This window comes from Mauremys mutica, chromosome 1 (genome assembly GCF_020497125.1).
Source record: "Mauremys mutica isolate MM-2020 ecotype Southern chromosome 1, ASM2049712v1, whole genome shotgun sequence".
NCBI lineage: Eukaryota > Metazoa > Chordata > Testudines > Geoemydidae > Mauremys > Mauremys mutica.
Genome location: NC_059072.1, coordinates 17,254,547 through 17,269,131, shown reverse-complemented (window position 1 = coordinate 17,269,131; position 14,585 = coordinate 17,254,547). Strand labels below are relative to the sequence as shown.

The window sequence follows — 14,585 nt, the reverse complement described above, 5'->3', positions numbered from 1 at the left end:
ACCAAAATCCTTTGGCAGGTTTTAAGCATTCAAATCCCTATATATTTTCCTTTTAGTTTGTATTGAGTAAATATCTCAGTTGGCTTTGCCTAGGAGAATGGATTTTTCTAAAATCAGAAATGTATTCTCACAATTGCAGAAGACTACATGCTTTGGAGTATGGTTTTAAAAATCTGTGTGTGTGTATTTATTATATATATATATACACACACATTTTAAATAATTTTAATGTTAATTACAAATGTTACATATATACCCACTATATCAATGTAAAATTAGTAGGATGAAATGACAATTTTTTTATTTTTATTTTTTAAATGATTGGTTTTTAGAAGTAGTGGAAAAAACCTGAACATGAATGGGTATCCTCAGTCATTTTAGAACACAGTATCTTAGGGCTAGTCTACACTTACCGTCCGGGTCGACGCGGTGAGTTCGACTTCTCGGAGTTCGAACTATCACGTCTGATCTAGACGCGATAGTTCGAACTCCGGAAGCGCCGCGGTCAACTCCGGTACTCCACCACTGCAAACGGCAGTGGCGGAGTCGACCTTGGAGCCGTGGAGTTCGACCCCGCCGCGTCTGGACGGGTGAGTAGTTCGAATTAGGGTACTTCGAATTCAGCTACGCTATTCACGTAGCTGAATTTGCGTACCCTAATTCGAACCCCCTTTTTAGTGTAGACCAGGCCTAAGGGTTTTTCAGTGGATCGGCCCTATTCATTTAAATATTATTGTAATATTTTGCATTTGTCCAGTGCATTCCATCTGATCACAGTGCATTTTATAAACACTATTTTAGCTTCACAGTGCTCCTGTGAACTTGTCTAAAGTAGACCAGCTTTGAAGAGAGGTTATATTTGGCTGCCCTTCTAACATACATGCATATTTTACAGGCTGGCCTTTTCATGAAAAGCATAGCTCAGCAAACACTACTATATAAGCTTTGTGTAGTGCTAAAACATCAGCGTCCTGAGGTTTAATGAGTGTGATATTTGGCATCCTGCTCCTTCCACAGCAAGGTCACACTGATAGAGGGGAGGCGCGTCACCCCGCATCCATTGCTCAGAAACATTTAACTTTGTCCATTGCTTTAAGCGGGCAGGATGACAAAGTTACAGAGCCCACACTCTTTTATTGCCCTTGCTCCTTTCTGTCTATATCTATTTATCCAACTTTCTACGTACAGCATTTATGGCACCCATGTCATAGTGACTGAGCACATAATAGTATCTCCCTCACCCTGCAGAGTGTCTGCAAACACAAGGCACAGCTGTTGGATGAATGTCTCAGATGTGGCTATTCCTGAGGTAAGAGATGGGCGGGTGACAAAGGAAATTCAAGGGGGACAGGGTAGCTCGGAATTAATTGATGATTTAAAATACCATAAACAGCCAATCAGTCTTTATTAGACTGACTGAGACATTTCCCAACTAGGAGAGACAGGAGTGCCATCGCTTTCTGACATCCAAACTGCCTAGATTTCCACATTTTAATCTTCCTGCCTAGTTCTGAATGTTCCTCCTTTTGTCTTTAGTGTTATAAGATATTGAGGGGGGGATATGAAGATGGAAGGGTCCTTTTGCATATCTAATGCTGAAATTCTTCCAAATGCCGGGGGTCAGCTAGCTAAATATAAATGAATCCTGCACACAGTATAATAGCTCTCCAATGACAATGAAATGGACATGTTACACAGAGTCCAAGCGGATCAGAGAAAGTTGGCAGTTAGGTGTGTGTGCATCTTATTTTGTGTTAATGGGATTAAACATCAAAGACTAACTCCTAGCACCGAAACGTTTAAAGGCATTGAGAGACACTTGGAAGTTTCCTTTCTTACACTTTTAATCTAAAGCATATTTAGGCTGCCCTGAATTAAATCTGCTTTTCCCCTTTAAGGTTTATAAAAGCATAAAGCACCTTAATGTAGTCTGGAGTTTTTCTTTTCTTGTGTAGAGGAATATCCTATTACAGGGAAGAGCTGTGCTGCCCGCAGTACCCAAACTGCTATGATTGTCATTTTGATTAGCAGCAGTATTTAATTTTAGAACCTCATTTGTTTATTCTGAAGTGAAGTATTCCTTTGGTGCAGAGTTTTACTAAGAGAGAGGGAGAGTGACTGTTACATTTTTAATTCTTTTCTGGGATTGGGAGGAAGAGAGTAAACACCAAAATCCTTTGGCAGGTTTTAAGCAGTCAAATCCTATATCTTTTCCAGGAAGAACTGAAGCTTCTTGTTGGGAAATGGCTAGTCTGGTCTCTAGGGTGATGGCGATGTTGTTGCAGAGGTCTACTCTCTCTTAGGTTCCCAGGGAGCTCTGGGTTTCACGTGGCTGGTCCCAGTGAAAATGGTTCAACTGTTGACCATCACAGTCATCCACATTACAACTCCCAAATGTTTAGAAAATGGCAGAAAGCACAGTTCCCATGAGTAATGTGACAAAAGTCCAGATGGGAAAAAATGTTCAGCTCCACTGTCACACATGCCTCTGGAATGTCCTATGCAGAGCTGACTGGATAAAATCCATGTGGTCTGTTGGCGAAAACAGGGAGGCAGGAGACAGGAGTTGCAAGGTCTGTTCCTAGCTCTCCCCCTGACTTGACATGTAACCATTGGTTCATCATTTACTCTGGAATGGAGAGAGCCTGGTGAAGATTACAGCTGAGAGTGTGAGTTAATCAGGAGGAAAACGGATATGTATATTAAAAGAAGATGCTTTTAGTGGTAATGGGGCCTGAAATTCTGATCAGGAGCTGGGATTTTGGTTGGCGCTCCTCTCTAACTTTTGTTCATTTGCTAAGTTCATGCTATTAAATATTAATACACAGATATTTATCTTTAAAAATGGTAGTTATCAGTTAACTTGAGGGAGACGCATTTATTTCTGTGTGAATATACAATTGATTATTCTGTTTAAATATTAATACAGAGATATTTATCTTTAAAAATGGTAGTTATCAGTTAACTTGAGGGAGACGCATATATTTCTGTGTGAATATACAATTGATTAAAAGCTCTATCTCTGTTTTTTTTTCCCCAAAGGGGTCTTGCACCTCAGAATAAACCAGAGCTGCAAAAGGTGATGGAGAAAAGGAAACGAGATCAAGTTATTAAACAACAAAAGGAAGAGGAAGCACAAAAGAAGAAATCAGACCTGGAAATAGAGTTAATGAAACGACAGCAGAAGCTAGAGCAGGTGAGAAGGGAAATGGTGTTAAGAGTAGGTGGAGAAGATCACTGGGCTAGAGATTGGAATGGACTGGGATTGATGAGGGAATTATAGGAGCCTTCTGTCTATGTAAGTATTTGTATTCTGTGTGCACCTAAACAATCCTTAATGGATTTTATCTTTGCAGCATTCCTATGAGGTAGGGAAGTATTATCCCCATTGTACAGATACAGAACTGAGACTCAGGATAGGTTGAGGCCTGCGTACCCTAGGAGGATTCATAGCTGTAGTATGTATGGTATATAGACGCAGCACAGAAGTGATTTTGATGGTATAGTCTATACCAGTTAAACAAGTAAAGTACAGATGCTCCCCGACTTATCAAGCGTTCCGTTCCAGAATGCCTTACGTAACTCAAATTTTGTGTAAATTGGAAACATCTCTCCGACCAAAAAACCTCCTATTTCTAGCTTACGGAACTTTTTCCATAAACTCGGATTTGCGTATGCTGGGTTTACGTAACTCGGGGTGCGTCTGTAGACTATACCAGCATATGCACTTTTATACCAGCTTAACTTCATCTACGCTAGGGGTTTTGCTGCAAAAAATCATACCCCTAACCAATATAGCTGTGCCAGCAAAACTTAAGTGTACACCAAGCCTAAGCAACTTGCTTAGGGAAGTGTATGACCAAGCCTGGAACTGAACCCAGAGTCCTGATTCTCAGTCCAGTGCTCTATCCTCTAGACTATCCTTTCTACCCCTCCCTTAAAGAACTTTTGTTTTAAAGGCATGCAGTGTTATTGTGTATTCTCTTTTAACACAGCCAAATGCAAGGTCACACATCTAGAAACAAAGAATGTAGGTCACATTTATAAGATGGAGGAATGTCTCCTGGAAAGCAGTGACTCTGAAAAGGACTTAGGGGGTCATGGTAGAAAACCAGTTGAACATGAGCTCCCAATGCAGTGATGTAACTAAAGGGATTTGTGGATGTATAAACAAGAGTAGCTCGAGTAGGAGAGTGGTATTGCCTGTGTATACATTGTAATCTGAGCATCACTGGAATCCTGTGTCCAGTTCTGGTGCCCACACTTCAAAATGGAATTGGAAAGGTTCAGAAAACAGCTACAAGAGTGATCTGAAGTCTGGAAAATACACCTTAAAGTGAGCTGTTCTCAATCTATTTAGTTTATCCAAGAAAAGGTTAAGAGGTGATTTAATCATGGTTTACATGTACCTATATGGGGAAGAGATTTCCGATTGTAGACTGCTCTTTAACCTAGCAAAAAAAGTCATAATGAGATCCAATAGCTGGATGCCGAAGCTAGACAAATTCAGACTAGCAATAAGGTGCCAGTTTTTAACAGTGAGGGTAATTAACCATTGGAACAATGTGCCTAGGGATGTAATGGATTCTTCATCCATTGCAGTTTTTAAATCCGGTTTGGCTCTCTTGCTAAAAGGAATGCTGTAGCTCAAACCAAAGTTATGGCCTTGATGCAGAATTTAATTAAAAAAAAAAATCTATGACTCTATTGCCAGGCCTTTAATAAACAACCAACCAACCCGAAATACAGAGATTATGTGACTTTCAATCTACTGGAGTGAAATTTTACTCTACTGCAGAGGGCCAGCCAAAGGTCTGTGTGTTCCTTAACGAGCTCTGTTGTTTGTTTGCATTAAGACAATCCAACACCCACCAGAGTGCCTTCAAACAATGAAATAACTTACTCAAAACCATTCTTTTTTTTATTTAAAAAATCAATTTAAAAATAATCATAATTAAAATACAGTTAACTCAGCTAGTTGTCTGTCTAAATATTAATTAATTACATTCCAAGCCACACAAAAAAAGTTTAGAAATTAAGAAATTTTAAGAGGCTAACCGTTAGAGATTCTGTTTTTTAAAATCCTCACCCCAACAAAGAGCCCAGTCTCAAAACATGTCACCACTTGGAAGCTCCCTGAAATGTCCTTGATTGGCTCAAGTTCAAATCTGGAAAAATAAATCCTGTTGCAACAGGGAAAACCTGCCCATAGCAAATAGTGTTGTGACTCTGCATGTGTGGCAGGAGTGACATCAATTGACAATATGATTCATTGTGGAATAGAGCCATTCTTTATTATAATCAGATGTGTCCCTTGTCACAGAGCCAGAAAAAGGAGAGCTTGTGAGCTTGTTTGAGTGGTAAGTGGTCCCCATTAATCATCAGGAAGACCCTGCTATATTCAAATGAACAGTTCCTCTCAGGATAGTATTTACTGGTCACTTTCTAGGTAGTTGCTTCTTCCTACCTATTGGCTCATAGGTTTGCACTCAGGATTTGCAGGGTAATTGTTATTCAAAGCAATTCATAAACAGCATTCTTTACTAGCAATATATGACCACACCTCATGGTGCATCGTAAGCAACTACATGCCCTAATGTTTTTTGATGGCAGCCATATGTGGGCAGGAACGCAACATGCTTTAAAAATATTAGTAATTGGGCACTCAAAATGTCGGCAACAGATGGGATTGGGGGAACTGTTTTACTCTTCTTCTCAAGATAGGCAAAGCAATTGGAGATGTCTCCATTAGACATCTAAATCCATATTGAGATCCTACAACTAGGCATGTTAATAACTCTGATCTCCTGTATTCTCTCTTTCGGCATGATTGTTCCCCTCCTACACTGAAAGCCAGAGGAGAGGATTTTATTAATTTTTATATTTTATTAATTTTTATATTGCAAGGAAATTCTCATGGATCTCCCGTCATGTGAGTATGGTTTGTCACCTGTGGCAAAGCTATTTCCAATCTGGGTGGATCTTCCAGGAGAGACTGGTTAGGAGGAGATTGTGATACTCTTGTCTAAATGCCACTTCCCCTCTTTTTGTTAAAGTACGTTCTGGTACTTCTCAGTCTTTGAGGCTACATTTCCTTCTGTGTGAAATCATAGCTTTAATTTTGGCCTGTGACTTTTCATTCGTTAATACAGGTATTTTATCTTTTTATAAACGTCACTCTCTCATTTCAGCTGGAACTTGAGAAACAGAAGCTCCAGGAAGAGCAGGAAAATGCACCTGAATTTGTTAAAGTCAAAGGCAACTTGAGGAGGACAGCCCAGGAATCGGCAGAAGCTTCAGACTCCTAGAGGAAATACCTGCTAAGACTTTAACATTCCAGCAGTGGCTGCAGAGAAAGGCTTCTGCAAGTTGTCTGACCCCTTTGCCCTGGAGAGGGAAGATACACGTCATTCAGGTGATGTTTACTGAAGATGGGTTTTGAATTCCTGGAACCTGTGTGGATTAAAAGTCTTCAACATAAACAGATCAAACTCGCCAAACACAGTACTGAGACCAGGGGATCAGCAGCCTGTTTTCAGGTCAGGATTATGGACATGTCTGAAGTGCTTAATGAGAGACTTAAACCAGGGACACTAGAGAAACCCTTTGAGTGTTGCACTGCTTGGTTTCTTCTGATCCCAGTTTAGTGGAGACATCAAGCTTATATTCTGCTTTTTTTAAAATTCTCTGGTCATATTTTATGGAACTTTGCTGTGCAGGGAAATGCTCACTTTCTGTCCTTTCTGTCTGTGTAAACGCCATTTTGAAAATGTGGGTTCCTGCATTTAATTTTAATGGGGGTTAAATGTAGAATGGAGTGGTGTGTACTGGTCATTGCTGGGCATCTGCACTGGCTGTTACCACTGGGAAAATTGGTGCAGAGATATAGGGATGTTTAAAATTCCAGGGCACTGAAAAAAGTTTTTAGGACCAAATTCTGTCTTTGGAGGTGCATGTAGAATTTGGCTCGAGAGCGCAAAAATTGGAATATTTCCTCACCTGGGCAAAAATCAAAGGTTGATTTCCCCTCTCACCTCAAACGCTTCCCTTGCCCCCCCACTCCCACCCCAATAGAGCAATTACACTGTAGAGGCCCATGTACAGGAGTACCTTTTCCCTGTCAACTCTTAGTGGAAAATGATGCATCCTCTAGTTTTTATGTTCTTAAAGACTGCTTGGTTTGCTGGCGTGGTCTTTCTCCTCTGGGACCTACAGATCTAAACTCAGTGTTAACCGATCAGTAGCATTAAACTCACAGGACTGACTATGAGCATTTGAACTAAGGGCCTTGCTCAGAGCACCTTGAAGACAATGGCAATGCTGTGCACGGATCAGCTACAGAATCAAGTTTAAATGAGACCAAACTAGCCCTCCAAGGCTACTGAAATGAGAAACTTCCCCTAATGTTAGATAAGCTGTGACTTCTCCCATCTTTTCTCTTGTCTCAGGAAATAAGGGAATCAAGCTATCACTGAGTCTTAGGGCCATATTCTGTCCCCTACACGTAGCCCTATTGACTTGCCACCGAGTAAGATGGAACTCAGTCTGAGTAAGGGTGACAGAATCTGACCCTTAGTGCTTATGATTGCTACTTTTCCCCTGTCAGGAAAGCCTGGAGTTGCAGAGGAGACTGCTCATGAAGGGCCAGAGCCCCCGCTCGGTTACGTGTGCACACTACCAATGCCTTTGTGGGAGGGATGCTTATCCACACCCGCTCGTCGTCTTTGCCCTAGAGCGCTAAACAGAAATAAATGCTCCTTTGTAATTACATCCGAGCTAACTGCTTGAGAATATTTTCTCTTAATCTCAGCAGTGTGTGCGTGTGTGTGCAAGATGCTGTTTTTCTCTTTTGTTTTTCCCAAGGTACTGAAAATGTAAATACAGTTTCAGTATTGGATTTGGGACATAACGTTCACAATTAACAGGGTTTCTTAGGCATATCCTTCAAGTTGTCAAGATCAAGCTTTTTTTTTTTTTATGAGGACACAATTAGATTAGAAGTAAATTAAATTTTGGGAAACTTATTACCATTGACTTAGATTGACAGTGCAGTTCACATTTAGAAGATGAAATGTTATAAGTGGTTTACAAGGCTGTTCAGGCTGTGATCATACAAAAGGCAAAGGCAAAATGTAAGACACCACATTTTGTAAACTCTACCATATTGTATTTTTGGGAAACAGGACCGTAACTGCTGCAGGTTTTTTTTCCCTGTGCCTTTCTTGCTTTGGAAGAAGGTCTTCCTGTCTAGCAGCCAGTCATTCAAACACACATTCTGACTGGATTTGCCTCTTGTCTTTTGTTCAGACGGCCCTATGGTCCAATTTTCTGTGTTGTGTCCCCCTGTACAAGGGCAGTGGAAAATACTTCTTTAGAAATCATACCTTGATGCTGAGCCACTGCTGTTGATCTTTCTCACCCACTCCTTGCCTTGTGAACTCCTTCAGGTCTGCTGGATTCCACTTCCACAGCCAGCCTGAAGTCTTCAGAAATCGAAGAGACAACCTCATTTTGCTATACCAGCACATTGCTTCAGATGAAACTCAGCCTCTGCCATTTTACCTCAACGTAGGTGGCAACCCAAACTCAGATATAAAAGAAATAGGGCCTAATCCAAAGCGTGCTGAAGTCAGTGGAGAAGGCTTCCCATTGACTTCAGTGGACTTTGGCTCAGGCTTTATTGGGAATATAGGATGGACGTTTTCCACTTCCCATTTGTGTTGGTGTAACCAGTTGACTTGTGGTTAAAGGTAGAGTTTCTCTTTCTAAAAGACGGAAGGTCTGAATACTTCTTGCACGTACAGTGTGAAGTAATTAAAAAAAAATCAAGTTCTGCATTACTAGACTAAATAGCAGTAGAATGACAATTTTTTTTAAATATCTTAGAATTCTGCTGCACTTTGTCTAGGAACCCAAAAGTCAATTTCATGTGGCTTTGCCAGACAAACCTCTGTTTTTTTAAATCAGGTCCAACGTTGGTTTAGATGATGCAGCCCTTAGGTAGGTGACCAGTTCGTCGCACCAGAAATCCCATTGAGTCCAGAGGCTACTTGTGTGAATATCTGCTCACCAGTGTGAGGAAAGGGATTTATGATCTGCTCCTTAGTTACGTGAAATTTTAAGCAATCCTCTGTGTTTTCATTGAGCTTATTTTCTTGAATTAAAAGTGGCTCACTTTTACCACTTTCTGTCTGTAATAGGGCAGGACAGTTTGGTTTTTTTTAAAAAAAACCCTTGCTTTTTGTTAGTAAACTTAGGATTTCTTTCTAGCTCTGAAAGCTGGCTTTAACCTTCTGTTAATACCTGTACTTGTTTGAGTGTACATATATAAATATATATAAATATAAAAAGGGAGCCTTAATAGGTGTGTTTTCATAATTTAATATTTTTTGTATTTGCTCTTGTATAATTGTTTTTAACTAAAGGTATTACAAAAATGAGAGTGGAATACTTAGAACCAAAGTTATGCTTAATAAAATCTACTACATGCTTGGAATATGCAACTCTCTCTGTCTTGACCTACTGAAAATGGAGCTTCGGAGCTGCGCTGAAAGTTATCCAGGTCATTTTCAAATTATATTGTCTTTATTTTTGCAAGGAACAATTTCAAGGCCACACTGACTTGATTCCTGTAACTTGCCTTCATATTTATATGCATGTAACATAGTTGGCAAATTAGTTTGGTAGGCAGCTATATCTTGCTGTCTCTTTGCATCTTATTTTCACTGAGAAATTTTAAAGACACTTAAAATTTAGGCAGCATGGAGAAGTGATTTAAGAAAGAAAAGAAATGCTGAGCTATTCAGCTAGTACAAGTGAACAAGGGAGTGGAAAGTATTAGGCAAGTTTTTGATGGGATTAAATAATTCCTGGAAGCTATCATATATAACTTTGCTGACCTTAGTAAAGCACATGGGGCAAAATCCTTCGCAGAAATCAGTTGATTGACAACCAGGCTACATTTGGCGCATTAAAAAAAAAAAAAAAGGTATCGAGCCTAGTCCTGGGCTCAGTCCTGCAATGTGCTCCCAGTCCAGCAAAACATTTAAGCATATTGATTCCCATGGGGACTACTTGTGTTGAAAGTAAAGCACATGCTTAAATAATCTGCTGGGGTTGGGGCCAGTGTGCTCAGCACCTTCAAGGATTGAGGCCTCTAAGAGCAAGATAATGATCCGTAAAGGCAGACTGGAAAAATACAGTGGGAAGAAGATGGGCCAGGGGAAAATGTGGGTGTCCAATTCACTCCTCCCCTCCTAAGTCCTTCAATGGGATGAAATTGTCAACCTGGGTGCCAGCGTAGTACAGATGGTGATAGGAGATTCAAAGGCCAATAATGGGGTGGAGTTTAGGGGAGGAGAAGAGCTGTGAATTCAGACCAGATGTCAGGAAATGCTCAGCATGTGGAATGGATCCTGACAATGCTGCTGAAGCAGAAACTGGAGCCATTCCAGGAGCCATCAGATGTGGGGGAGGTAGGAGGGAATGGAGTGTTTTAATAAGGGATAAGTTTCTATGGCCTGTTAGAAGCATTGCCGCTTCCCATCCCCCCAACCATATAGAAATGTGTTTCAAATTATCCTCTAGATATTTCATTCCATTTTCAGAAAGAAATAAAACAAAGAGCATGGGATGTTTGATCTGCTTTTGTAGCAAGTCCAGCAAAATCCAAAAAAAATTGTCTTCCTTTGTATGTATGTAGGTTGCATCCTGTTAAATAGCTTTAACTTACATATCTGTTGTAAGCTCACTACAGGGTGAAAGCCTCTTCAGCTTTGCTCCTGCTGTCATGTGCAAACTGGTGATGGCATGACATGCTGTGTGGGGAGACAGCTTGGTCACTGCAAAGGTTGAGCAGACCATAGATTTTCATCCCTGATTAAAAATTACTTCATTAGACTTGATGCCATAAATCCAACTGATGTAATGATTTCTGCCCTGGAGTGGGGAGGAAGCAAACTAGGCAGTGCAACTTTTGATGGGTCAAAACCAGTATCATCAGGATTGGTGAGGGGAGGGAGTCAGATTACTTGTGATTCCCAAGCAGTCTTACTACTGGGGATCCTCAAAGGCAAGGTCTGTCCTATTAGTGGCAAGCCAATGTGCCCAGATAATGGACAAGATCTGGAAACCTGAAGATTGTTTGCTTTGAGTTCTTTTCACTTTGAGTTCTTTTCACTTTAACAACCTTTCATCTGAGGAGCTCAAGACTTGCCACCCCCTCGTGATGCAGGTAAGTTTTATTAATTCCCCTCACTGATGTGGGGGAACCGTGGCGCAGAGAAGGGAAGAGAATTGTCCGAGGTCACGCAACAAGTAGGTAGCAGTGATGCTAACAGAACAGGGAACTCATGATCTCCATTACCATGCTCCAGCCACTGGACCATACTCCCTCCCCCAAATTTTTGGCATTGCTTTACCCCTGGCTTTTAACTTGGCCTAGGTTACAGGGAAGGGAATGCAAAGAGCAGACGACAAACCACTGGTGGGATTTGTGACAGGTTCCCCCCGGGGTGCCACCTGAAACTGGGATACCACTGACCAGCCTGGGCTCCCACTCACACTGTACTGCTGTGACAAGCTGCAAAGCTCTCCAGCCTGCACTTTTACCAGCATTCACACAGGGACAGACCTAGCTGCAGATACACACAGGCTCGTTAACCACCAGCTTCTCAGCCTAGGACCCCAGAGCAGTACCATCCTGCGCCGGTTAAATCTGGCCAGCATATGGGTTTAATACTCAGTCCGCCTCTCCTTCAACATAGAATCATAGAATCTCAGGGTTGGAAGGGACCTCAGGAGGTCATCTAGTCCAACCCCCTGCTCAAAGCAGGACCAAACCCAACTAAGTCATCCCAGCCAGGGCTTTGTCAAGCCTGACCTTAAAAACTTCTAAGGAAGGAGATTCCACCACCTCCCTAGGTAACCCATTCCAGTTCTTCACCACCCTACTAGTGAAAAAGTTTTTCCTAATATCCAACCTAAACCTCCCCCTCTGCAACTTGAGACCATTACTCCTTGTTCTGTCATCTTCTACCACTGATAACAGTCTAGATCCATCCTCTTTGGAACCCCCTTTCAGGTAGTTGAAAGCAGCTATCAAATCCCCCCTCATTCTTCTCTTCTGCAGACTAAACAATCCCAGTTCCCTCAGCCTCTCCTCATAAGTCATGTGCTCTAGCCCCCTAATCATTTTTGTTGCCCTCTGCTGGACTCTCTCCAATTTATCCACATCCTTCTTGTAGTGTGGGGCCCAAAACTGGACACAGTACTCCAAATGAGGCCTCACCAGTGCTGAGTAGAGGAGAATGATCACATCCCTTGATCTGCTGGAAATGCCCCTACTTATACAACCCAAAATGCCATTAGCCTTCTTGGCAACAAGGGCACACTGTTGACTCATATTCAGCTTTTCGTCCACCGTAACCCCTAGGTCCTTTTCTGCAGAACTGCTGCCCAGCCATTCGGTCCCTAGTCTGTAGCAGTGCATGGGATTCTTCCGTCCTAAGTGCAGGACTCTGCACTTGTCCTTGTTGAACCTCATCATATTTCTTTTGGCCCAATCCTCTAATTTGTCTAGGTCCCTCTGTATCCTAGCCCTACCCTCCAGCGTATCAACCACTCCTCCCAGTTTAGTGTCATCTGCAAACTTGCTAAGGGTGCAGTCCACACCATCCTCCAGATGGTTAATGAAGATATTGAATAAAACCGGCCCCAGCACCGACCCTTGGGGCACTCCACTTGATACCGGCTGCCAACTAGACATGGAACCATTGATCACTACCCGTTGAGCCCGACCATCTAGCCAGTTTTCTATCCACCTTACCGTCCATTCATCCAGCCCATACTTCTTTAACTTGCTGGCAAGAATACTGTGGGAGACTGTATCAAAAGCTTTGCTAAAGTCCAGAAATAGTACATCCACTGCTTTCCCCTCATCCACAGAGCCGGTTATCTCGTCATAGAAGGCAATTAGGTTAGTCAGGCATGACTTGCCCTTGGTGAATCCATGCTGACTGTTCCTGATCACTTTCTCCTCCTTTAAGTGGTTCAGGATTGATTCCTTGAGGACCTGTTCCATGATTTTTCCAGGGACTGAGGTGAGACTGACTGGCCTGTAGTTCCCTGGATCTTCCTCCTTCCCTTTTTTAAAGATGGGCACTACATTAGCTTTTTTCCAGTCATCCGGGACCTCCCCCGATCGCCATGATTTTTCAAAGATAATGGCCAATGGCTCTGCAATCTCATCGGCCAACTCCTTTAGCACCCTCGGATGCAGCGCATCCGGCCCCATGGACTGGTGCTCATCCAGCTTTCCTAAATAGCCCCGAACTACTTCTTTCTCCACAGAGAGCTGGTCACCTCCTCCCCATACCGTGCTGCAGAGTGCAGCTGTCTGGGAGCTGACCTTGTCTGTGAAGACAGAGGCAAAAAAAGCATTGAGTACACTAGCTTTCTCCACATCCTCTGTCACTAGGTTCCCTCCCTCATTCAGCAAGGGGCCCACACTTTCCTTGACTTTCTTCCTGTTGCTAACATACCTGAAGAAACCCTTCTTGTTACTCCTAACATCTCCGGCTAGCTGCAACTCCAAGTGTGATTTGGCCTTCCTGATTTCACTCCTGCATGCCTGAACAATACTTTTATACTCCTCCCTGGTTATTTGTCCAATCTTCCACTTCTTGTAAGCTGTTCTTTTGTGTTTAAGACGAGCAAGGATTTCACTGTTAAGCCAAGCTGGTCGCCTGCCATATTTACTTTTCTTTCTACACATCGGGATGGTTTGTTCCTGCAACCTCAATAAGGTTTCTTTGAAATACAGCCAGCTTTCCTCAACTCCTTTCCCCGTCATGTTATTCTCCCAGGGGACCTTGCCCCTCAGTTCCCTGAGGGAGTCGAAATCTGCTTTTCTGAAGTCCAGGGTCTCTGTTCTACTGCTTTCCCTTTTTCCTTGTGTCTGGATCCTGAACTCGACCATCTCATGGTCACTGCCTCCCAGGTTCCCATCCACTATTGCTTCCTCTACTATTTCTTCCCTGTTTGTGAGCAGCAGGTCAAGAAGAGCTTTTCCCCTAGTTGGTTCCTCCAGCACTTGCACCAGGAAATTGTCCCCTACACTTTCCAGAAACTTCCTAGATTGTCTGTGCACTGCTGTATTGCTCTCCCAGCAGATATCGGGGTGATTAAAGTCACCCATGAGAACCAGGGCCTGTGATCTAGCGACTTCTGTTAGTTGCTGGAAGAAAGCCTCGTCCACCTCATCCCCTTGGTCCGGTGGTCTGTAGCAGACTCCCACCACGACATTACCCTTGTTGTTCATACTTCTAAATTTAATCCAGAGACACTCAGGTTTTTCTGCAGTTTCATACTGGAGCTCTGAGCAGTCATACTGCTCTCTTACGTACAACGCAACTCCCCCACCTTTTCTGCCCTGCCTGTCCTTCCTGAACAGTTTATATCCATCCATGACAGTACTCCAATCATGTGAGTTATCCCACCAAGTCTCTGTTATTCCAATTACATCATAATTCCCTGACTGTGCCAGGACTTCTAGTTCTCCCTGCTTGTTCCCCAGGCTTCTTGCA

At 42.4% G+C, this 14,585-nt stretch overlaps 1 protein-coding gene across 3 annotated transcripts in view; it reads left to right on the top strand.

Moving 5' to 3' along the window:
* FAM107B (family with sequence similarity 107 member B) overlaps window positions 1–9,498 on the top strand; it is an 89,187-nt gene extending 79,689 nt beyond the window's left edge. For all 3 annotated transcript variants that reach the window (XM_044996370.1, XM_044996361.1, XM_044996351.1), the window contains exons 3-4: window positions 3,043–3,196; window positions 6,192–9,498. In XM_044996370.1, the coding sequence (XP_044852305.1) occupies window positions 3,043–3,196; window positions 6,192–6,308 (271 nt within the window). In that variant the 3' untranslated portion in view covers window positions 6,309–9,498. The remainder of the gene's footprint in view (window positions 1–3,042; window positions 3,197–6,191) is intronic.
* Window positions 9,499–14,585: the final 5,087 nt, after the last annotated feature.